Raw genomic sequence first — 26,090 nt, forward strand, 5'->3', positions numbered from 1 at the left:
ATATATTCTTCTTCTTCTTCTTTGGTATTATGGTGGTCCGCAAACAAATGTTTTAGTTGCATCCCGCCGCCTACTGCATTGGCTGTGTATCAGCCTACTATTCTGTAGTATGAATTCATTACACTGTGAAAAAATTGCCCTACCAACTAACCCAACACCCATTAAAACATCATCACTTTTCCACTACTTTGGCCCTATCTGATCCTGCACCAGGCCAGCAGCCTGGGAGGATGGGACAGTATCGTTCAAAACACCTTGTAACTCTTCTGCAGTAAAATATCGTACACCCAAGTACTTCTCTGTAGCTGCCACCACAATATCTATCATCTGTGAATTACGTTCTATTCATGCGGTACAGTTGACAACCATGGCCATGGAGGCAAAAAAAAAAAAAACGTATTGAAGCACATGTTATTCCTATCACACGTGAGATCATGTCTTGATAAGGCATATCTAACCAAGATGAATTATAAAAAAGTTAGGCAAGGTATATCAGAATGGCGACTTTACAGTACCTGAATCTCACATGATTAAGTGCAGTTGCTAGTGTAACGAACAACAGATCAAACCAAACTGGATTGAAATCAACTTTGATCTTTAATGACTGGTACATTTTAACCTTGCAACTTTTCACTTTACATTCTAATATGAAATAATACATTAAAAACCAACAAATATCACACATCAGCATTTTGATAACAGCTACTGATCATAAAAATAATTACAGCTGTAGAGGTATTTTGTACACATATCTCAAAGAAAAATTTGGGGAAGAGTGGAATGTTTAGTACCTTTTAGTTTGGCTTCAGTTTGCAACATCAAGCAACACGTTTCTTCCACAATGCTTAGATCATATCCTTGCTTGGTATTAGTGGCATTTATAACTGTCAGCTTAATGTTGGGGACTTTTTTTTTTAAGCATTTATTTTCTTATTTGTCCCTGCTGTCTATGACTTGAATAGTTAGTTTAATTGGAAAAAGAGCACGTTATTATACCTGCATAATTCTACATGTACTGCACCTGTGCTCGTATGTACATGCCTGTCACCTTCGTTTGACTATTAAAAACGAATAAACATGACCAGGCCAGGGGGTGCCTATGAGGATACTTCAATGCAACATTGGTTTATATACATACATGTGACAAGTGCATTACTTCTTATAATAAATAGGGAGTGCATAATTCAGGTGATGTTGTTGATTCTATTTCATTTAGAATGATTGTGGATTGTTTCAAGATCATTTGAGAGTTGTACAGAAACAATATCGCCCCCCCAAAAAAAAACAGAATTAGAATTACTTCTAGACGTGATGAGTGACTGAGCTATACATACAGGAGACTTGAGTGCGAGTTAGTGTGTTTGCCTCCGTGTATTTGGCTAGAAGTGGAGGGTGTGTGTCGGAATCATTTTACATGTCCCCTCAAGTTTCAGCTTTCTCTTTCTGCTCTTTCTTCTTGCTCTTCTTTAGGAACGAGGGGGCCTTGAACTTCTTTTTCTTCTTAGAGGGGGACTTGGAGGGGGATCCCTCAGGGGTGTTGCTGGGCGGTTTAGCGGGTGGGGCAGCAGGGGTGGTGGAGGGGGGTGTAGAAGTGTCATTGGTAGACAAAGCCTTCATCCCTTTCTCCAGCTCCTCCGTGGTATGCTTCTCCTCCTCTCCTTTCCCGTTCTGAACTGCTGTGGAGTCTTTCTTTGTCTCATCTTGTTCATTTATTATTGGAGTAAAACAAAGCAAAGGGAAAAGAAACAATCAGCGTAAATAGATTTTTTTTGTGTTAGCTGCATGGAACAGTAGGGGAGAGTGGGGTAAGTCCATAGTATAAAGGAAGTACAAAAAAATATACAACCCCCACCATTGATATAGCCGTCTGTAGCGCATGCAAAAAAAACATCTTCCTGCTGCTATGGGTAAATGGAACCATTTTTTACATTTACCATCACTCCGTCAAGGGAAATAATATTATTCTTTCTAACAAAGATATATACATATATTTTAGGATGTTGTGTATCCCTGGAAATAAGCAGAATTCATGTAAAAACATAGCTTGCCCCCCAAAAAAGTGATATGGGTATGGGGTAAGTTGAGCCGCGGGACAGGGTAAGTTAAGCCACCTTCTGCCCTGAATTAAATATTACCGCTCCCTTTTTAAAACTCTATCTTTATTTCCCACAATTCAACACAATCCCTTTAGTCTTTTAATAATTTTAAGCATATTTTAACACAGGCTTAACACCTAATAAACACTTTGTACTTTTAAAAAACACTTTTAAATAGGCCAGGCCCTGTTGTTACATCATATCCCAGCGATAATGCCTTGCATTACGCCTGGGAAGAAAACACTTACATTTGCTCAACTTGCTATTAACTTACCCCATGCCCACTGGCTCAAATAAACCCAAGGGAAACATTTTGAATATATTAGCCCACACAGCTACAAAGATGCACTTTCATGCTCGGACATGTTTAGGACCTCATATTGAAGCTTATAGAGACCCCAACTGATGTATAACAATCTTAAAATGATCTACTTTGGTTTAGATGCAAGCATCATGGAACACAATAATTTAATTAGACTTTTTTGGACCTAACTTGCTTCCCACTTTTTCCACGTGGTTTCTTCCTTCACAGACTCGATGAAATGACGACCTCTTTCTAAATATTTGGTCAAATTATTTTTGGGGTATGGTTTCTGAGAAAAAAGGGTGGCTCAACTTACCCTTTTGGCTCAATTTACCCCACTCTACCCTTCACTGCAGACATGTCATGTCATTGCAGTTGTGCCCAACAAAACATATTTGGTTAATGAGAGTGCAACCATGTCTTACAGTTTGCTTCTCAGTACTTACTTACTATTGAGACAAGATCTCAGTACCAGAGGGGTGCCCTATGAGTCAGTATAGAGGAGCATAGACAAAGACGAACACAGAGACAGAAGGAGAGAGGTACATACAGTAGTTGTGAAGACAGATGGGCGTCACAAGACGGCGCTGAAATGTGACACATTTACAACAACAACAAACACCACCACACACACACACATCACTCAGCCACTGAGCTTATCGTACAATATTCTCCTAATTGAGATCCATGCACGTAACTCCATACATTGATATCAATGCATGTTTAATGCGAACGTCCATGTTACATATCTCAAGTTAGGATTGAAATATTTTGGGAAATATTCAATGATGGTGAGCGCAACAGGGGTTGTGGAGACAACAGTACAGGGTCCCACATATTGTCATGTAGGAATTTGAGTGGTCCTTCTCCCCTGTATGCAAGGCAAGCAAAGACAGCTGTGTGTGTTCAGCACTGCAGGCCGAGTCTCACCTGAGGGTGGGGGATTGCAGGGGGTAGGGTTGTTGGTAGGGGGGGTAGCTGGGAGAGACTCCTTCTCGTTCTCCACCTCCTCCCCTACTGACGCACAGAACGACAGACAGACACAGGAGAACAGTGCATAGAGCTAATTCTAGTAAGCCGCGTGCAAGAGTTGTGAGGCAGAGTGAGAAGTTAATTAGGAATTGGTGAAAGAAAGGCACATTAACTGTACAGTCTGAGGTTTCATTGCTGTGAGTATAGCGAGCCTTGCCTGGCTACCCAAACTCCTTGCTCCGGCCAAATGCTACACCACGCCCACGGACGTTAGTTTCTTCTCCGCAATGAGTCTGGATCTGAGTGCCTCTCCAAAGATTTATGGAAGGCAAACACATTCTAACCGTTCTGATTGTTGTCAGAAAACGATGGGTTGGGCCAGAGCCATAACACACATGGGTAAATACTCTGATTGGTTAGAGATGAACCAATCGCTGATGATTTTGTACAACACCCCTCATTTGGACGTCACCACAAACGACTTCAACGACGGCGGTCTCAGACTGAAGTATGTAGCGAAAATAGAGGAGCGGAAGAATTCTTTTGAGTCATAAGGCAATAAGGCCAGTAGTAAGACACATTTAGAGTGAGGGATAGTGTTAAGGCAACATTTCGAGAGCTTAGGACTATAAGGTTCTATCTGCAAAAAGATTATTCTGAGATAATTGGTTTTAAAGTTCCAAACCCTCATTGGTTTGAACTTTTGAACTTAACAACATTAATTGGGATATTTAGAGAAGTATACACACTGTAGGTAGAGAACATTGAACAGAACAAAGCTATGTCAATAACAACATTTTGACAAAAATGCAGATAGAACCTAATAGTCCAAGCTCTGGATTTAGTGTGAGGGATAGCTTTTGGTAGCAATGCACTTACCATCTGTTTGACCTCCTGCTTTCCTCTGCACCTCCTTGCGGTACTCCTCCAGCTCCGTGTCTGTCAGCTGGTTAAACGGGTTAGGGGTCTCCGGCTCAAGTATCGCAAGTTCTGCCGGGTCTGGAGACTAGGATGAAAAGGAGAAGGAAAGGATATTACAATTGTTTTGATAATCATAGTCGACCCAAGAGGCTTCCCATCTCATTTCAATTTCACACTCAAATGATTCATTCCCAGGAAAGTTGAACATTGCAATATCTTCCAAGTCTTCTTTGTGTTTGCTCTAAGAAGAGCTCCTTGGTTTAATCGTCTTCATGGTTCATCATTCCCTCTCTCTCTCAGACCATCTTATTTTTTTTTACCTTTACTTTGATGCTTGTGTTGACTGAGAGCACACTCTTTTTTACAGCAACATGCAGTTTTTTCTGGACCTGGGGAAGATTAGCAGGGTGGAGGATGAGGGGTTGAATGAATGAATGAATGAATGGACTTTACAATGAGAAACAGGGGAGAAAGGATGATTAGTGGGGATGGTTGGGTGGCCAAAGTAGCTTCTGCAGCTGGGTTAGGAATCGTATTTAACCAAGACAACAGGGTAAACAACCCATCTCTTGCGACAAGACCATAGGGCCTCAGTTTAACACCAAAGACAGAAATACAGTACCTCAAATGAAAATGTAAAAAGCAAGCATTCATACATACTCCAGCACTAGTAGCCACATCACTGTAGACCTAGTACTTGAGCCTTACCAGTGGACTACCATCCGTTATGACACTGGCTAGTACTTGGGACTGGGGTCCTGCTGTCTTCATGTCCTGAAGGTTCTGCTGCCGGATCTGGAGATACACAACAAGAACCTGAAAGGCTGAAAACCCAACACCAAACCATGTGATCCCTGTAATACATCCATACTGTGACATCATCGCTCACTGGGAGCAGTAAGGCAGACGTACCTTATTTCGTGTTTCCAGCACCTCTTGAGGGTTGGTAAAAAGAGGAACAAACTGATTTGTGTTCTCAATCTTGATGGCTCCTTGTTGCATCTCCTCTGTCTTCAGCCACTGAAGAAAGAGAGATGAGTGTTGAGGGTCAGCAGTTCTGCTGCATGACCCATCCTATAAGCATTGCTTCAAATGCTTTTGCCCCATCAACACGTCTGTGCTTTCAATTACATTTTTTGGGGACAAAGTTGATCTGATATATGACAGAGCGTGAGCGAGAGAGAGAGAAAGGCATTGGGCTGGGCAATATGCCTTTCTCGAATGACATCCTCCTAATACTCCATTGAATCCAGTAAAGAATGTTTGCACCATGGTCATTTGACTCTGAATGCATGTTTAACTGAAATCAAGATGCAACAATAACCATTATTTTAAACCAGTGTGTTATACAGTGTTGTTGTCATTCTGAGTGCAGTGTTATTATTATCACGTGTTCTCAGACAGAGAAACACCCCTGCGGTGACTTTCTTTTCCGCCACCAGAGGGCAGATAGCATTGCAGTAATCAACACCAGCACTGGGCTTTCCCCTGCAATGCAGAGGACAGGAGAAAGAGAGGTTGGGAGGTACAGGAGAGAGAGAGAGACAGGGAGAGTGAGAGCTAGTCTCCTCCCCCTGCCTGATGTAAGAGGGTCTCTGCCTGCCTGGTATTGTTCTGTCTGAAAGGACTCCATTGCTGGAGTCCTCTATAACAATCTCTCTCCCTGAGGTACTATAGCAAACACCCTGTTTTAAACACCTTTTCACGCAAACTAATAAAGGTTGCATCTGCGTCCATTAATTAGCCACACACACACATAGCCTTTAATGGCTGTTCAATTCAATTGCATAGTGGAAATTCTAATATAATAGATATTTGAAATAAAAGCACAAATGTTGAGGGAACATTTCCCTCAGATACTTACTATTGTGCGCTGGTGTCCGGGGCTGGCCGTCAGATACTTACTGTGGTGCGCTGGTATCCGGGGCTGGCCCTCAGATACTTACTGTGGTGCGCTGGTATCCGGGGCTGGCCCTCAGGTACTTACTGTGGTGCGCTGGTATCCCCTGGCTGGCCCTCAGATACTTACTGTGGTGCGCTGGTGTCCGGGGCTGGCCCTCAGGTACTTACTGTGGTGCGCTGGTGTCCGGGGCTGGCCCTCAGATACTTACTGTGGTGCGCTGGTATCCGGGGCTGGCCCTCAGATACTTACTGTGGTGCGCTGGTATCCGGGGCTGGCCCTCAGATACTTACTGTGGTGCGCTGGTGTCCGGGGCTGGCCCTCAGATACTTACTGTGGTGTGCTGGTGTCCGGGGCTGGCCCTCAGATACTTACTGTGGTGCGCTGGTGTCCGGGGCTGGTCCTCAGATACTTACTGTGGTGCGCTGGTGTCCGGGGCTGGCCCTCAGGTACTTACTGTGGTGCGCTGGTGTCCGGGGCTGGCTTGGTCTTGGTTCACCCTCAGGTAGGAGTTGGGGGTGTTGAGCCAGCGGGTCTTCTCCTGTTGCTGCCGCTGGGCGTAGGGGTGCTGGCGGGGTAACGGGTGCACTCCCTCCTCCTCAAACTGGAAGGAGTGGACTGTGGCAGGGACTTCCACCTCCCTCCGTGTCCGAGAGCGCTCCAGCAGCACGGGGAAGCGGTAGGCGTAGCCGGTACGGTAACCCTGGAGGGTGGGGAGAGGGAGGTTTATAGGAAGGTTTTTGTCTGATTGATGTATTGTAAATGTCCAATGTCCAGGGGTAGAAGTGATCCATATGATCCACATCCTGGAGGGTTAAAGTAGGTAAGACCTGTGTCTGGAGCCCTCTTAGTCTCTGCATATTCTAAGTACTGTTGATCCATTATTGTGTGTGGTGGATGTTAATGGATTCGTGCAGGGAGACACGCGTGACCTGTTTGATAAGATCCAGAGCAGTGCATGTCATAAACAACATTTTACCTGCCCTATTCGTAATGACTTTCCCCATTCCACAAAATTGACAATGCTTATAGCATTGTAAAGCAGTACTCTACATTGAATTGTTCCGCTAAATTGAAAATAATTTAGCATTGCAAATGTGCTTCTGTCTTTTGATCTCACCAGGTTGTCCAGAGTCCTCATGAGAGCCTCAAACTCGTGCTCCCCGAGTCGACTCTTGGTCAGGGGGCCGAAGGTGGATCCGGCCCAGCCCACGGTGCCTGCAGCGTTGGGTTTGTGGGTGGAGCGGTCCAGCATGATCAGGTTCTGCTCTCCTCCAGCGCTGCACAATGCTGACACCTGTCAGCACAACACAGGATTGCAGCAGTGCGTTATGCTTTGTGTTTGGCAAGCGTACAGTTACAGTACTGCACATACAACAGGCACAGTACAAGGGTACTAAGGCAAGGACACGCATTCAGGAGTGAAACTGTCAAAGCTGTGCATGTGTGTGCTGTTACTCTCTCTCATACACACACATACACAGACATTGAGCTATGAGTCTGGCAGTTCTCTCCCTCTCCCTCACCCTCTCCCTCTGTCTTTCTCTGTCACGCACACACAGTCACTGAGCTATGAGTCTGGGAGTCCTCCTTCTCTCTCTCAGTGTGGTTGTCAGAGTTGTGCCTCAAGCCTTTGGCAGGAGGGAGCAGCAAAAGCGATGTCAGTATGTGTGTCTCTGTACCTGGATCTGACAGGCAGCCTGTATGTGGTAGATGGTGTAGAAAGCCTCCTCTACTGACTCCCCCAGGGCCACGATGCCATGGTTTCGAAGCAACAGCACCTAGGAATAAAGATAGACTTCAGCAAGAGAAAAAAAACATAGTAAAACCCTCTTTTGCCTCAGAGTACACTCTTATTTTTGTTAATTATTCTCATTTCCTCCTCTATCTTCGGCCCTGTCATTGCAATTGTTATTGTTTTACAAATATATTGAGTAAAAGTAACTCATGTTTTCCCTATTTATGGTGCCATTCTTTTCTCAAGCAGCACATTAGCAGTATCAGGACAATCACAAGCCTGTTCCGTTAACCCTTGCTCTGCCCTAATCTTGTCACCTTGCAGGTAGGCCCGAGACTCTTCTGAAGCTCCACCCGGTCCTCCTCGTTCTCCATCAGCCCATTGTAGTCGTAGGACGCCACCTCACCCACCAGCAGAGCCTCATGGGACAGTGGCAGCAGGCCACACTTCATGGCGGACACCTGCACACACAGACAACTTTAAGTCACATTCTGGAATGAAGGATTTTGACATGTTTTTTCAACACTGGTCATCATTAAATGTGAATAATGTCTATCTTACACTAAAAAGTATCATCTCTAGTGCTCCCTAGTCCTAAAACTCCATTATTTCAGAAAAAACATTTGAGACTGTGTGAAAATATGTTAATGATAGTTCTGAGTATGCCCTGTCCCCTAGGCAGGGCCCCAGCCTCAGTGTACGTGTGACTCACTGCGGCGGTGGCGGGGGTGTGGAGGTGCACCAGACAGCGTACGTCTGGCCGGGTAGAATAGATGGCTGAGTGGAGGCTGAAGGAATCCAGGTCTACCCCCAGGGTGGTGCTGCCCCTCTCCACCACCTCCCCAAGGATATTCACCTTCGCCTGGGAGGACAACAACGCAGAGCAACACTAGCATCAGCGCTCAGTGTCACATTCATTTATATTTGTGGAATGCTTATTGCAGTCCGTATTGTTTATTACAATGTTTAACTGTTAAGCCCTTGTTGAAGGAGTTGTGTGATAACAGGGGCAAGTTAAACTAAGCATCGGTGAGATGACTGAATAGTTAGTGCTTATGTGCATCGGCCAGTATAAAAGTACCGTTTACGTTAGCAGCTAAACTCAAATGTGGACCAGGCTATTTACATAATAACCCACAGCACGGAGAGGTTCGCTTTATGACTGTGGAGCAGAATTAGTAGTGAACTCACCAGGCTAGAGGCAGTGACCTCACCATAGGCCAGGCCATTGGGCAGAACCAGGAAGTGCTCCTGTTCCTTACTGACACGCAGCTGACAGGAGACAACACACACACACACACACACACAGCTCTGTCAGATACCAAACTTTACAAACAGAGAGAGGGATAGAGAAAAGGAAGGGATGGATAGAATACAAACAGAGAGAGAATAAGGCCGAAGGTAAAAAATAAAACAAACAAAGATAGAGTGGGAGAAAGTAAAGGTAAAAACTGAGATGTTGTCCTTTTAAAATGAGTTACACAACAGCATAGTCAAGTATCTGCTCCAAACTTTCAAAACCAGCATACAATTTTACCCTCATTGATAGGGCTGTGGCGGTCAGCCGGTGATTTGTCAAGCAAATAACTGTCAGTCTCACGGTAATTGACAGTTAATTAACATAAACACATTTAGCATCTCCTGGCTTCCACGCATAGGTCTGGTGATGCAGACCTTTGGAACATCTACATTTTAGAAAGTCTAATAAATCAATGTAATATAGCCTACACCACATACAGCCTTCACAATAAATCCATTATTTATTTCAGACAGATCTAAAGAAACATGATATGAAGAAAATGTAGTCTATTTCAGAAGAACAGAATAGCATACTCTGAGTTGTCCTTATGTTAGGTCCTGATCTGGCTATGCCATATGGCTGTGGGCTACATTAGTTCATTAAGCAGGAAAGATTTGCTTAGAATTCCATGCCATTATTTTATAGTATGAAGAATACAATTGAACAAAGCTGAATAAAATAGAAAGGATATTTTCTGAAAACGATTTGAGGGAATGCGCACATGCGGCTATTCTGTGTTGAGCGGTTAACAAAGAAAATAGGTATTCCTATATGCTTAATTTAGAGTTATAAATGTCATGTTAGTTGTTCTATAAACATTGGGATATATATATATATTTAATACATTGTAAGGCTGCATGATGTGACTCTAATGATGATATGAAAAAAGTTGCTTGAAAAGGCATGAGCTCTGCTTTGTGTTTTGTGCAGGCTGTACACACTGCATCAGTCTCTCATTCACAATTTGACAAGGACTTGATAATGCCTCGAATTTCACGGCAGCATCCCCTTTCTGTGGCCGTAATGCCCCCTAAAACAAATCCATGCCTTTTGTGGCTAGTGGCCACTGTGCCCTTCTCCCTGAGTACTGCATGCTCCATCACATGATCGGGTCTTTCACACAGGCTACAAGTGAAGACAGACACATCAGGGATGCAACTGCGCACGTCCTTATCCAATTCCAAGGTGCATATTGAAGATATTGGAAGAACTGTCCACATTTACTTTTTGTCAGCCAACAAGATGAGTAGGCCTAACGAACCACAAAAGCACTAGCCTATGTCAATCTACCATCCCCCATAGTACAAAAGTCGACCTAATCTATTCTGTGCACAAAATAAATATAATCTGGGAAACATAGTCTGGGACAGTTGTGGGACGCGATATATCCCAAATTAATACAACCACTAGCATAAAAAAAATGTTTTTATGCAATGTGGCTGACTCAACAGATTAGAACATTTATCTTAAAATGTTGATAAACTATTAGGCTATTTCTTCACATTATAAGCGCAGCAATGAGCTCGTGTTAGTAGGCTATTAGCGCAAATGTTCCATTAGCAGGAAAACTTCATTATCAAAAGTGACCGCAAATGCAATTATGCATGTAATTATTTGGCCACTTTAGTTGTGATACAAACCTTATTAAAACATATAGCCCTATGGACTAGGCTACATGAGGTGTGTGACTATGATTAGAAAAAGTTGCAAAAAAAAGGTATTGTTTCTTATACTGGGCATCATTCACAAGTGATAATATATACTACAAGTGATAGGCTAATATTGTCACCCATCAGACTATTCTTGATTTAATCTTGTCTTTACATATACTAAATAATATATGTGTGTAATGGCCGTCGTATGAATTGGACCAAGGCGCAGCGGGTTGAGTGCTCATTTGGACGTTTATTTTAAATAACCACGAACACTTCACAAAAACAAGAAACCGGACGACAACATAACAGTTTGCAGGCTAACCCTAGCAGTGCAAAACAACCTCCCACAATACCCAAAACAAACATACTCCTAAATGTAGGACCTTCAATCAGAGGCAACGATAACCAGCTGCCTCCAATTGAAGGCCCCAATCCCAATTACTAAACATAGAAATAAACACCCTAGAAACAGACATAGAACTATACAACATAGAACTAAACCAAAAACCCCGGAAACATAAATCAAACGCCCCTCTACATAAACACACACTCAAAACCATATAAAACAAATACCCCCTGCAACGTCCTGACCAAACTCTAATTACAAATAACCCCTTTACTGGTCAGGACGTGACAATGTGTGAAATTTGTTTTGATTTAGAATGGACCATTATGATGCATCTGTATTGAAACAGGGACAGCGGGAAAAAATACATGTCATCTATTCACTTAAATAGCGAATGGAGGACGCTTTTCCCGTGGTTCATTTTCATGCCTGCCAGGTAGGCTATACACCTGTTGTAAAGATAAGCAATGTGCTTAATATTAGGAAAGTTGAGAAATAAATATAGTAGGCCTAGCCTATAGAAAGCGGATGGGATCCTCGTCTTTTTTACTAGAGGCCATCACTTTGTTTTCTCCCGCAATTACATAGCCTATAGAAATGTTGCGCAACATGAGCTCTCATGAAGTGTTTGATTAGATCTTCGATTACATTTGCGTTGATGTCAGAGTGATTAGAGGGACAATAGAGTGCTGAGTACCAGGCAGTTAGCAAGTTTTGTAGGCTACTAATGACCATCAGCAGCATCAGAGCTTGGAGAATCCTAAATACCGGCACTAAATGGTCATGTGGAATTTGACTGCCTTCATGACTCGTGACCGCCGGTGTGGCGGTAATACGGTCACCGCACCAGCCCTACTCATGGACATTGTAATGGTAATGATGGTACTAAAACCATCTCTTTGAACAGTAGTGCTTTTTGCATTGTCAAAATAGGGCTCTAAAAGAACAAAGCAAAAGAATGATAAAGAGAAAGAAACACAGAAAGAGAGTGTCAGCCAGGCAAGTCTACTCACGGTGAGGCAGGTGTGGCTGAGCTGGGCCCAGCCGTAAAGGTCCAGAAGACGGTGGACACTGGCCAGTTTACAACGCATCAGCCTCTCTCCCTTCACCATGCCGCTGGGCTCCAAGCCATGCAGGTCGTTGATGGGCGTCACCATCATCATGCCTACACAGAGACAGAAGTCAATAGCAGATCACAGAACATTATCTTGTGTGTGTTTGTTATCTGTTGGTGAGGTGATTCGGGGAGTTATTTGTCTGTGTCTTGATGTTAGAAATCGATTGCAAAATTGCCCTATTTGGCTCAGTGTCTGGGTGACGTGTATTTTAACAGGAGTATGTCTGTGAGTATGTGTGTGTGTGTGTGTGTGTGTGTGTGTGTGTGTGTGTGTGTGTGTGTGTGTGTGTGTGTGTGTGTGTGTGAATGTCCGTGCGCATGTATGCGTGTGTGTACCTGTACTGGAGGGGGAGGCGGACAGGGCGGCAGGTGAGCCGTGAGAGGCCATGTAGTCAGCTAGCTGCCTCAGAGCCCAGAGGTTGGAGCTGCTGCCTCCCTTCTTCATCTGTTCCTGGATCAGAACATCCAGCTCCTCACGGAACGACTGCACACACACACACACACACACACACACACACACACACACACACACACACACACACACACACACACACACACACACACACACACACACACACACACACACACACACACACACACACACACACACACACACACACACACACAACTATTAGTCTGCATGCTGCTAAAATGCACACTCAATTAGCCTGAGGGCTAAAACACTCACCCAAACACACTCACAAATACTGCATAGAGCAGCATAGTTCCTAGAGCAGACAGATACATCAAATGTTCACAATAAAAGGTTTTTAAACCGCATCATCTAATGCATTTCCCTCTCGCCATTCATTAGCACTGTCCGCTGCTACTGCCTATCTTCACAACTCCAGGCCTCCTTTTTGTGTCCCTCCCTCCCACACACACACACACACACACACACACACACACACACACACACCTATGGCAAAGGCTCCCGTCTGCAGCTGTCAAGTGGTGATTCAGAGCAGATTAAATCTGAGCTGTGGAGATAATCATATCTTTGGAGATCCAATGAGGGGGAAGGGAGAGTGGAGGGCAGAGGGATTGGACACAGGATGGAAATGAAAGGGTGGAACGATGGGATGAGGGGGAGGTCAGGTAGAGTGAGTAAGGGATGTCCATAATGCAAAACTGAAGTGGGACTTTTTAAAACCGCTCCTTGAAAAGTTATGTGCATATGCACAAACAGACACATGTGTGCGCTCACACAGACCCAAACAGACCGGACGCACACAGAAGAACACACATACGCACACACACACACGCACACACGCACACGCACACGCAGTGTGCTACTGACCGGGCTCTGCAGGAGGCTGGAGACTCGTTTCTTGTGTTGGGGCCCAGAGGAGCCAGGTGTAGAGTGCTGTGGAGACACAAGGGCCTCGAGGACCCCATCACTAGGGCCCCCATCGCTGGAGCTCTGCTGCACAGGCGTGCCCTTAGGGGTGGGCGAGGTGCTCATCTTCTACTGCTCACAAGGGGGTGCCACAGGACGAGGGGTGGGGAGAGCTGGGAAGAGGAAAAGAAGATTGATTAATTGCTGTTTCCAATAGATAGATATACATTTAGAAAATAGTACCAAAATAAGTCCTGCTAGTGACACACACACTCTGTATTTTTGGTTGTTTTTATTGTAATCTACTGTAGGTACCAAGCCTCAACTTTCAACATAGACACAGGAGCTTACCTCCCACCCCAAAACCAGGGATGAGATATTCCACAGAGTAAAGCCTGTGTGGGCTGTTGGCTAACGGAACCAATGGGAATTGGAGAAATGCAGCATTAGCAGTAAGAGCTCAGACAGCAACATTACAATGCCCGCCAGCAGGAAGTCAACTCAATCATAGAGGGCCAGTAATAGGAGAACCAGTAAAGACTTACCGTAAAGGTTTTCAAAAAGAGCCAACCAACCCTCCCCCAGTGAACATACACATTTCTGCTAACAGCAGATAAGACCACAAACACGCCCTCTCTCCTGTGCTATCTGAAACTACTCCGATTAGCCACATGCACAGTGCCTTCAGAAAGCATTCAGACCCCTTAACTTTTTCCACATTTTGTTACATTACAGCCTTATTCTAAAATTGATTAAATAAAATAATTTATGAGGTATTTAGAAATTTCTTAGAAATAAAAAACAGAAATACCTTATTTACATAAGTATTCAGACCATTTACTATGAGACTCGAAACAGAGAACCTTCCAGTAGGACAACCATCCCTGCAGCCCTCCACCAATCAGGCCTTTATGGTAGAGTGGCCACTCCTCAGTAAAAGGCACCTGACAGCCCGCTTGGAGTTTGCTAAATGTCCCCTAAAGACTCTCAGACCATGAGAAACAAGATTCTCTGGTCTGATGAAACCAAGATTGAACTCATTGGCCAGAATGCCAAGCGTCACGTCTGGAGGAAACCTGGCACCATCCCTACGATGAAGCATGGTGGTGGCAGCACCATGCTGTGGGGATGTTTTTCAGCAGCAGGGATTGCAAGACTAGTCAGGATCGAGGGAAAGATTAACAGAGCAAAGTACAGAGAGATCCTTGATGAAAATCTGCTCCAGAGCGCTCAGGACCTCGGACTAGGGCAAAGGTTCATCTTTTAACAGAACAATGACCCTAAGCACACAGCCAAGACAATGCAGGAGTGGCTTTGGGACAAGTCTCTGAACGTCCTTGATTGGCCCAGCCATAGCCCGGACTCAACCCAATCGAATATCTCTGGAGAGACGTTCTACATTTACATTTTTACATTTTAGTCATTTAGCAGACGCTCTTATCCAGAGCGACTTACAGTAGAGTTCTCACCCCCTTCTATAGACTTACACAGTAATTATGACAACTTCCGGAGGACATCCTCCAACCTATCAGAGCTCTTGCAGCATGAACTGGCATGTTGTCCACCCAATCAAAGGATCCGAGAATTAATCTAGCACTGAAAGCATAAGCTACAGCTAGCTAGCACTACAGAGCATAAAATGTTGTGAGTAGTTGACTCAAAGAGAGAGAAAGACAATAGTTGAACAGTTTTAAACGAATTAATTTATTCTAAAGTGTAGAAGCAAGAGAGAGAGAGAGATTTCCTTGTATTTCTTTCACTTTACTTACTTAGGTAGTTAATGCAGCTAGCTAGTTTAGCCTACTCACACCCAGCTCAAACAGCGAGGGATTCTATGTTAGCTAGCAAGCTATGGCTATCCAACACTTGAACTCTTCCAAGTCAAGGTAAGCTTTTGGTTTTACTAATTTATTGCCACCGGGGGCTCGCCAGTGTAACTGCTAAACTGCTTACTGACTGTACACTGTACTGCATGATTGTAGCGGGTTTACTAACGGGTTAGTTCTATTAACTGTGTTGACTATGACGTTACTTTAGCTAATATGGTGACAACAATGTAGGCTGTTTTTAGCGGTTATGATATGGTTTGACTTAGAAAGTATTTTTTGCCTGGTCACAGACATCTGATGTGTTGTGCATTGAAGTCCACAAGCGAAGGGAAAAGGTGAGAGGAAGAGAGCATGTAGATGCAAGAAGGAATAAAATGTGGCTGCTATGAAAGTGAACTGTGTTTACGTGTGATCATGGTTGTATTCTGTTGAAAAACGTTTCTTAAATGGAAGCAAACTGAGCGAAACGGAGACATACCTGCACGAGAAAGTCTTGTTTGCAACTTTTGGACTAATGATTACACCCTAGATTAGCTAGATGCAGGCAAAAGTGTGAAAGGCAGTATTGAATGTGTCACTGTCTGTCCATGTGTCACTGTCTTTCACCTCAAATTTTTCTCTCGACATGTGTGCACCTATGTTGTAAACTTTCATTCATAGGCTAGGTTGTAGCAACCTCATGATGGGTATAGAGAAAATTGAAGCATCATGTAGTAGCCTAAACCTATCAATGTTACATTGAACTGGGTGAATGGAATATGACTGACAGCCATCCAATTTGCTGTAATAGAAAAAAGGCCATGCTCATAAAAAAATAATCGCCCTCCCTCATCTTAAACTGCACCGACCGCCACTGATCTAAATGCACTCTTAATTCCTCCTCCCTAATGCATTAAATCTACTTCCAAATACCAAGTCACTCCCACCACCAGGCCTAAGAGTATGTATGAACTGCTGCCCATAATCTTTAATTCGAAGGATTTTATTCTGTGGTGGTACAAACCTGAATTAGTCTTGGTACACAGAAAGCATTGTGCACTATCACAGAAAACTCTTAATTATGTGTACTGTATCACCACATTCAGGTTGATTTTTCATCAGTTTTAATACAGGTTACTTATTTATTTGCCTAAGCTTTCCATCCATTCTCTCTTTCACTTCAGCAGTGATAAATTCATGAACTTATTTGACGAAAAGATCATGATCATTAGAAAGCAAATTACGGACTTCTCTTTAAACCTGCGTATTCCTCCAAAGCTCAGATGTCTTGAGTCTGCACAACACTGCCAGGACCTAGGATCAAGGGAGACACTCAAGTTTTTTAATACTATAACTCTTGACACATTGATTAAAATAATCATGGCCTCTAAACCTTCAAGCTGCGTACTGGACCCTATTCCAACTAAACTACTGAAAGGGCTGCTTCCTTTGATTGCCCCTCCTATGTTGAACATAATAAACGGCTCTCTATCCACCGGATGTGTACCAAACTCACTAAAAGTGGCAGTAATAAAGCCTCTCTTGAAAAACCAAACCTTAACCCAGAAAATATAAAAAACTATCGGCCTATATCGAATCTCCCATTCCTCTCAAAATGTTTTGAAAAAGCTGTTGCGCAGCAACTCACTGCCTTCCTGAAGACAAACAATGTATACGAAATGCTTCAGTCTGGTTTTAGACCCCATCATAGCACTGAGACTGCACTTGTGAAGGTGTCAGACCGAGGCTCTGCATCTGTCCTCGTGCTCCTAGACCTTAGTGCTGCTTTTGATACCATCGATCACCACATTCTTTTGGAAAGATTGGAAACCCAAATTGGTCTACATGGACAAGTTCTGGCCTGGTTTAGATCTTATCTTTCGGAAAGATATCAGTTTGTCTCTAGATGGTTTGTCCTCTGACAAATCAACTGTAAATTTCGGTGTTCCTCAAGGCTCCATTTTAGGACCACTATTGTTTTCACTATATATTTTACCTCTAGGTGATGTCATTCGGAAACATAATGTTAACTTTCACTGCTATGCGGACGACACACAGCTGTACATTTCGATGAAACATGGTGAAGCCCCAAAATTGCCCTCCCCGGAAGTCTGTGTTTCAGACATAAGGAAGTGGATGGCGACAAATGTTCTACTTTTAAACTCGGATAAAACAGAGATACTGGTTCTAGGTCCCAAGAAACAAAGAGATCTTCTGTTGAAGCTGACAATTAATCTTGATGGTTTTACAGTCGTCTCAAATAAAACTGTGAAGGACCTCTGCGTTACTCTGGACCCTGATCTCTCTTTTGACAAACATATCAAGACTGTTTCAAGGATAGCTTTTTTTTCCATCTACGTAACATTGCAAAAAATCTGAAACTTTCTGCTCAGAAATTATGCTGAAAAATGTATCCATGCTTTTGTCACTTCTAGGTTAGACTACTGCAACGCTCTACTTTCCAGCTACCCGGATAAAGCACCAAATAAACTTCAGTTAGCGCTAAACACGGCTGCTAGAATCTTGACTAGAACCCAAAAATGTGATCATATTACTCCAGTGCTAGCCTCTCTACACTGGCTTCCTGTTAAGGCAAGTGCTGATTTCCAGGTTTTACTGCTAACCTACAAAGCATTACATGGGCTTGCTCCTACCTATCTTTCAAAATTTGGTCCTGCTGTACATACCTACATGTACGCTACGGTCACAAGACGCAGGCCTCCTTACTGTCCATAGAATTTGTAAGCAAACAGCTGGAGGCAGGGCTTTCTCCTATAGAGCTCCATTTTTATGGAATGGTCTGCCTATCCATGTGGTCTGCCTATCCAATGGTCTGCCTATCCATTTCTTTCTCTCTTTCGGAGGACCTGAGCCCTAGGACCATGCCTCAGGACAACCTGGCCTGATGACTCCTTGCTGTCCCCAGTCCACCTGGTCGTGCTGCTGCTCCAGTTTTAACTGTTCTGGCTGCGGCTATGGAACCCTGACCTGTTCACCGGACGTGCTACCTGTCCCAGACCTGCTGTCTCTCTAGAGACAGCAGGAGCGGTAGAGATACTCTGAATGATCGGCTATAAAAAGTCAACTGACATTTACTCCTGAGGTGGTGACCTGTTGCACCCTCTACAACCACTGTGATTATTATTATTTGACCCTGCTGGTCATCTATGAACATTACTATTTAGGGCAGGGACATAGAGAATGTTAGCGAATGTTACAATCCTCTATTGGCCAAAAGGCTGTATTAGCATGGGCTGCGCCATTGAGGGCTTCCACCATTTTAATCTAGTCAACTGGGTGGGACTTCCAGCTTCATTGGCTGGCCCCTCCTGGTGACCCTGTTGGTGTAGACCAGGGTTTCCCAAACTGGAATCATGTCCAACCGGGTCCTCAGGACAAATATACTACTCCTCCACCACCACTACTTCCTCCTCCTCCTGCTCCCCAGCCTCATCACCTGAGCTCCAGGAAAAGCCGGAGGAAAGAGAAGGAGAGGGGAGCTCTGACAGGGGAGCTCTGACTGCTGGTTATATGATGAGCCTCTGCCAGTCCAAATTAGGAGCTGGGCATGTGGAAACCACATTTAATGTGCATGTGTGCAAATATTTATTGATCTGTGTAAATGCACCTGCCTCTTTCTCTGGATTGATATGGCAGCCAGGCATTTCTCCTGACTCTGAGAGCTGGAGATGCAGTTAGAGGAAAGAGGGGGTGAATAGGAGTATTACATAAGTAGCCCCAGATTGATTTCTCTGGCCAGGCTTTCATTAGGTTAATAAGAGAAAGTGCAGTTAGTGGACACAAACTAATTATGGAACTACTTTGGAACAAGTCAGCATTGATTCTGTCTTTTTTATCCATGCTAACCCACTTTCATCTCAGCCAGTTGTCACTACCTAGCTAACTTTAAAGAATATATCTGGGTGAAGATAGTGTCTTTGTCATTGGAACTTTAGATCTAAACCCCCTTTTCATCTCAAGTTCTAAAAATAACAGAAAACTCAGCGTTGATATCTTCCTGAATATTCAAGCATAATTATATGCATAATAATGAGATCATCTTTCATAAATGAACAGGCCAAATTGCGTTGGATTGCTTAAATCAAAGTTCCTCTTGAGCACTATTGGTAGGGATGTTAACGTTTTAAATTAACTGGAATGAGGGTTGTATAAAGGGGACCAAGGCGCGGCGTGTAGAGTGCTCATATTTACTTTAATGATAACACTTAAACAAAAACAACAAAACGACAGCCAACAGTTCCGCCAGGTGATACTCACAAAACAGAAAACAACTACCCACAAAACCCCTATAGACAAACCCCAACTTCAATATGATCTCCAATTAGAGACAACACGAACCAGCTGCCTCTAATTGGAGATCATCCCAAACTCAACCTAGAAATAGAAAAACAAGAACAAAACATAGAAACCAAAAACATAGACTGCCCACCCATATCACACCCTGACCTAACTAACCAGAGAAAAAACAGCTCTCATAGGTCAGAGCGTGACATTAACCCTTGTATAATATCAGTTGTCTCTTCTGTGCTCCGGTCCTCATTATTTAGTCAGATGATTTAACCTTTTACTGCAGTGGGCTAAATCAGGGTCATACAGAATGTTTCTTAGTATTAAACAAATATACTTTGAAAGAAAAGTACAGACTCACACACAAGGTCATGGGCTTTAAAAAAATAAGAGTTTAAATGTATACAATTTCGAGTTTGCATCCCAATATTACACTTTCTGTATCACAGAAGACTGAAATATAACAAAACCGTTTGAAATAGAAACACCTGATTGTCAGCGGGGTTTTTGAAATAATGTTTATTAATTATGAAAAATATTAACATTCCACCAATGAGGCCACTAGAGGGGGATTTGGTCATTTGACTGCAGGAAAGGGTTTTAATAGCCTGGGTGTGTTCTAAACGAACAAACAGGGACAGGAGGAACTGATCGGTCTGATAATACATTATGTAAAATGATCCTGACCAGGGGTAAATGGTTACATGTTCTGCTGTATCAGCTGGGTAGATTTCTAAACTGGACAGGATGCTGGAAAATCGTTGCAGAAAATCTGTCAAACCATCAGCATCTAAACACGCGAAACATGCCCTGAGATTAGAGCAAGGCTTCTGAAAGGATGTAATTATGGTTCTCATTTATAGTTATCAACAATTATGCGCAAACTTGTGAACTATACACAATGATGATTGGGCATTCTTCTGAACCAATGTGTTACGATCGTCTGAAGAACTGGACCAAGGTGCAGCGTGGTAGGCGTACATTTTACTTTTAATAAAAATGACATCGGAAAAAAAAAAAAAATACAAACACTAACGTAAAGCTACATGCAGTGCAGAAAGCAACTACACACAAACAAGATCCCACAATCACAGGTGGGAAAAAGGGCTGCCTAAGTATGATCCCCAATCAGAGACAACAATAAACAGCTGCCTCTGATTGGGAACCATACTAGGCAAACAAAGAAATAGAAACCTAGATATGCCCACCCAAGTCACACCCTGACCTAACAAAATAGAGAATAAAAAAAAGGCTCTAAGGTCAGGGCGTGACACAATGGCTGTCATGCACTACCTAGGTTGGAACAACACATCGAGGAGGATGAAGGACGTTAACTGGAAAGAAATATGAAAATGCACAATCAACAATAGAACATATATGAAAAATAGACAAATAGGCAGATTTAAAGTTCAGCAGAACTACTGGGATCTTGAGAATGCATTTTCATGACATGTTTTAAAGAGAACATGGAGCCTAGATAAAACGCAGTCTAAAAAGATACAAACACAGCTGGAGTTGAACCAAGGACAGGGCCAGGAAGGGTCTGTCTACCTTAAGCACTTTCCTGGATTCGGTAAATGGAGACAGTGCATCTCTCCAGACAGCAATGTCTCCACTGTCACCTCTCTCCTGCATCTGTCTCCCTTCCTCTTCAGCCATTACGTCTCCATACATTATTGATTTTCTGACTTACTTCATACCGATAATGTTTATGATAAGTATTAGTATCTGGAACATAAAAGATATTCCACATAAGCTTGTGTGTAGTTTATCTGTACACTTAGGCAACAACTGAACCGATTCCATTGCTAATAGCTGCATGAAACTATGTAGGCCAATGCTACGGAGTTAAGAACATGCCATAAGCTCACTCCACAGCTAGCTTGAAATGTCGCCAATGGAGCTATCGAACTAGATATTTTTCTGTAGCTCAATCGGTTAGTAGTTTGTCAAGGAAGGCGGTCACGTGTGTTTGTGAGCAGAGGAACACTAGTCCACTAGGGGCAATGGAGCTGTATTGTTAGAAGCACACGGACGTCGCTTTCACCTACTAATGAATGATAATGCAGTGAAATAGACTCCATTTAGTAATGTAACCTTTGGCGTCCCCCTAAGGACAGATACACTGGCATATTATACATAGAGACTATCAGAGTTCCTAGAAACTAATCCTCAACACAGTATGCATGATGTGGCTGGTTCACCAGAGACAAGATTTCTCTCAGAGTATAAAGGGCTTGTGCCATGAACAAATGCTGGGTGCTTGTCTTATCTACATACACCCACCCATTACTCCACAGATAAAAGTCTACCCCTCCACTGTGAGGGAGAAATACACAGTAATGATGATGTGCTGCTGACAATAGCTACCTCAAGCAATAGCTAATTATAGGTTATTGATGAACATACAGTGCATTCGGAAAGTATTCAGACCGGTTGACTTTTTCCACATTTTGTTACGTTACTGCCTTATTCTAAAATGTATTAAATCGTTTTTTTTCCCTCATCAATCCTTTTCACACAGTTTTTTGACATTTTAGCAAATGTATTAAAAATCGAAAACTGAAATATCACATTTCATGAGTATTCAGACCCTTTACTCAGTACTTTGCTGAAGTCTTCTTGGATATGACACTACAAGCTTGCCACACATGTATTTGGGGAGTTTCTCCCATTCTTCTCTGCAGACGCACTCAAGCTCTCTCAGGCTGGATGGGGAGCATCGCTGCACAGCTATTTTCAGGTCTTTCCAGAGATGTTTGATCGGGTTCAAGTGAAGGCCCTGACTGAGCCACTCAAGGACATTCAGAGACTTGTCCCAAAGCCACTCCTGCGTTGTCTTGGCCCTGTGTGCTTAGGGTCGTTGTCCTGTTGGAAGGTGAACCTTTGCCCTAGTCTAGGTCCTGAGTGCTCTGGAGCAGGTTTTCATCAAGGATCTCTCTGTACTTTGCACCATTCATCTTTCCCTCGATCCTGACTAGTCTCGCAATCCCTGCTGCTGAAAAACATCCCCACAGCATGATGCTGCCACCACCATGCTTCACCATAGGGATGATGCCAGGATTCCTCCAGGCGAGATGCTTGGCATTCAGGCCTAAGAGTTCAATCATGTTTTCATCAGACCAGAGAATCTTGTTTCTCATGGTCTGAGAGTCAATTAGATGCCCTTTGGTTACTCCAAGCGGGCTGTCATGTGCCTTTTACTGAGGAGTGGCTTCAGTCTGGCTACTCTACCATAAAGGGCTGATTAGTGGAGTGCTGCAGAGATGGTTGTCCTTCTGGAAGTTTCTCCCATCTCCACAGAGGAACTCTGGAGCTCTGTCAGAGTGACCATTGGGTTCTTGTCACCTCCCTGACCAAGGCCCTTCTCCCCCAATTATGTAGTTTGGCCATGCGGCCAGCTCTAGGAACAGTCTTGCTGGTTCCAAACTTCTTCCATTTAAGAATGATGGAGGCCACTGTGTTCTTGGATACCATCAATACTGTTGAAATGTTTTGGTACCCTTCCCCTGATCTGTGCCTTGACACAATCCTGTCTCGGAGCTCCACGGACAATTCCTTTGACATCATTGCTTGGTTTTTGCTCGGACCTGCACTGTCAACTGTGTGACATGTTATAGACAGGTGTGTGCCTTTCCAAATCATGTCCAATTAATGAATTTACCACAGGTGGACACCAATCAAGTTGTAGAAAAATAACAAGGAAGATCAATGGAAACAAGATGCACTTGAGCTCAATTTTGAGTTTAATAGCAAAGGGTTTGAATACTTAAGGTATTTCTGTTTTTTATTTTTAATACATTTGCAAAGATTTCTAAAAAACAGTTTTTGCTTTGTCCTTATGGGGTATTGTGTGTCGATTGATGAGTAAAAATATTTATGTAATCCATTTTAGAATAAGGCTGTAACGTAACAAAATGTGGAAAAAGTGAAGGGGTCTGAATACTTTCTGAAAGCACTGTACATGAAAGAAGCCATTTGATTATGATTACTAAAGCTTAGGAAAGGGAAAGGGGGATACCTAATCAGTTGTACAACTGAATGCCTTCAACTGAAATGTGTCTGAAATGTGTCTTCCGCATTTAACCCAACCCCTTTGAATCAGAGATGTACCGGGGCTGCCTTAATCGACATCCAAGTCTTCGGCGCCCAGGGAACAGTGAATAACGTTTCTAATTCCCTATAATATAATAGCCATCAGTTTAGATCCTCCTGCCAGGCAGGGCTGAAACATCATTCGCGCAGTGGGAACTGCCTTGCTCAGGGGCAGAATGACAGATGTTTATCTTGTCAGCGTGGGGATTTGATCCAGCAACCTTTCGGTTACTGGCCCAACGCTCTAACCACTAGGTCTGTTCAAAACAAATTATCATCTGACCAGAGCAATGCTTTGGGGAGGTGAAAGTGGATTCAAGTGACTCTAAAAAATAGGCCTAGCCTCCCCATTTTGTCCAGTTCCTCCATAGCAGCATCCCTCAAATGATACCCCATGGCCCCTGCACGGCTGCCTAGCAACCAGGCGAGCAGCGCTGCAACATCAGCTCCCACTGCGCGACTGATGTTTCAGCCCTGCCTGGCAGGAGGATCTAAACTGATGGCCACCCGCAATATGCCGAGCTATGTTGTGGTGTTACCAAGAGGTGAGCGGAGACGCCACTTTTTGTCCTCACGAATCCATTATAGCCTGGCAACACAGGCCCCAATCTGCATAATAAAAAGCGAAATGACCAGTCCCCTAAAATTACAAATAAAGGGCGCATCCATGCAAGACGGTCCCTCCTCGTGACATAATCCAATTCCCCTTATGCGGTTTGACGTTGGAAAATAAGAGCATCTGCCCTGCATGGGCCATGTCAACTCAAATATAACAGAACCACCATGTAATACGTTTAAAGCCAAGAGAAACAAATTTCTAACATCGAAAATAATAGATAGGCAATACTATTCTGATGAAGAATGTCCATTAATCATAGGCATCCATGTCTGCTGCGGCAGAACAGATTGCTGGTGATGATTAGCAGACCAATAAAAATGTAGGCCATAGTAGGCAGCACCGTTGGGAGAAAAAGGTGGATCAGCTAGGCTTTTGAAATGATATTATAGGGAATTAGAAATGTTATTCATTTCAGGTTGGAGATGGTTTTATTTGCTACATCACTGGTCATTCCCCCATCAGTGTTATGGCAGGCATGCATCACACATTATAGTATAGGCTTACATTTAATTGCGGAGCAATGTCACCAAATGAAAGGTGTGTATCGGCAAATGGATTGTCACGAATATGTTGATAGGTTAAATTACTCAAAACGAATTTACATCAAAGAAAAAATCATTCAGGTATCTTATGTTATGTTGAGTGCCTACCTCAGTGCATTTTCCGCGCCTTGTCCTTTGTGGGTGCGCGTCACACCCTCTGTCGTAGGAATTAAAACCCAAATAACACTATCTGCAGGAATTAAAATGCAAATGTTTACAGTGCTTGGGGATTCCGCTATGTCTGCCTCTACCGCGGCCGTTGGTATATATCTCCGTTGTTTTTCATCGTTGAGCGCGCCTGGACCAGCCCATCGCTAAGCCTGCCCACACTCCAACACCCTGACCTCCGTAAGGATCTTCTGCACGATCCGACACCGCCTGCACTCCACAAAATTCTACAGCAATTTATTTGTTTTGATACAACTTTTTGTGAGAAAACTTCCTTGGAATTAAATGTAAATATGGTGCACACCCCAATGGTGTTAGTTTTATTTTTGTCATATGGCAGCCTGGAATTGTAATATTGTAAAAACATTGAAGCTGTGAACACGAATTACATCCAACTGGCGCCACCTTGTGCTCGAGGTTGACAAAAGGACTCAAATGAAAAACAAACAAAGACCATTAGGGCCTACCCTTCATAGGCATGGCATTAAGAGGCAGAAGCTATAGGCCTATGTAGCGGTGGCGGTCAATAATCAATTATGACTATGTTAGTAAGTCAAATTACATTTAGAAGTGCATGTGTATTGTTTACTTTGTTAGGTGATTGTCACGTCCTGACCAGTAAAAGGGGTTATTTGTCATTGTAGTTTGGTCAGGGCGTGGCAGGGGGTGTTTGTTTTGTGCGTTTCGGTGTTTTTGGTTTATGTTCTATATTTTCTATTTCTATATGTATATCTAGTTTTCTATTTCTATGTTGGTTTTTGGCAATGAACTCCAATTAGAGGCAGCTGGTTGTCGTTGACTCTAATTGGAGGACATATTTAGTTGGGTTTGTTTTCACTTGTGTTTTTGTGGGTGGTTGTTT

General features: G+C 43.3%; 1 protein-coding gene across 15 annotated transcripts; it reads right to left on the reverse strand.

Annotated features, from left to right (window-relative positions):
* Positions 1-578: 578 nt before the first annotated feature.
* addb (Beta-adducin) lies at positions 579-25,577 on the reverse strand. 15 transcript variants are annotated; one of them, XM_014170600.2, is made up of 17 exons: positions 25,169-25,575; positions 13,650-13,861; positions 12,686-12,833; positions 12,246-12,397; positions 9,123-9,203; positions 8,644-8,793; positions 8,249-8,392; positions 7,876-7,974; positions 7,314-7,490; positions 6,651-6,896; positions 5,206-5,313; positions 5,002-5,088; positions 4,614-4,682; positions 4,252-4,378; positions 3,331-3,414; positions 2,847-2,884; positions 1,443-1,700 (listed from the first exon to the last, which is right to left on the reverse strand). In XM_014170600.2, the coding sequence occupies exons 2-16, from the start codon at positions 13,812-13,814 to the stop codon at positions 2,850-2,852; spliced, it is 1,872 nt and encodes a 623-aa protein (XP_014026075.1). In that variant the 5' UTR covers positions 13,815-13,861; positions 25,169-25,575; the 3' UTR covers positions 1,443-1,700; positions 2,847-2,849.
* Between the last annotated feature and the right edge of the window lie 513 nt (positions 25,578-26,090).

This window comes from Salmo salar, chromosome ssa24 (assembly GCF_905237065.1).
Source record: "Salmo salar chromosome ssa24, Ssal_v3.1, whole genome shotgun sequence".
NCBI lineage: Eukaryota > Metazoa > Chordata > Actinopteri > Salmoniformes > Salmonidae > Salmo > Salmo salar.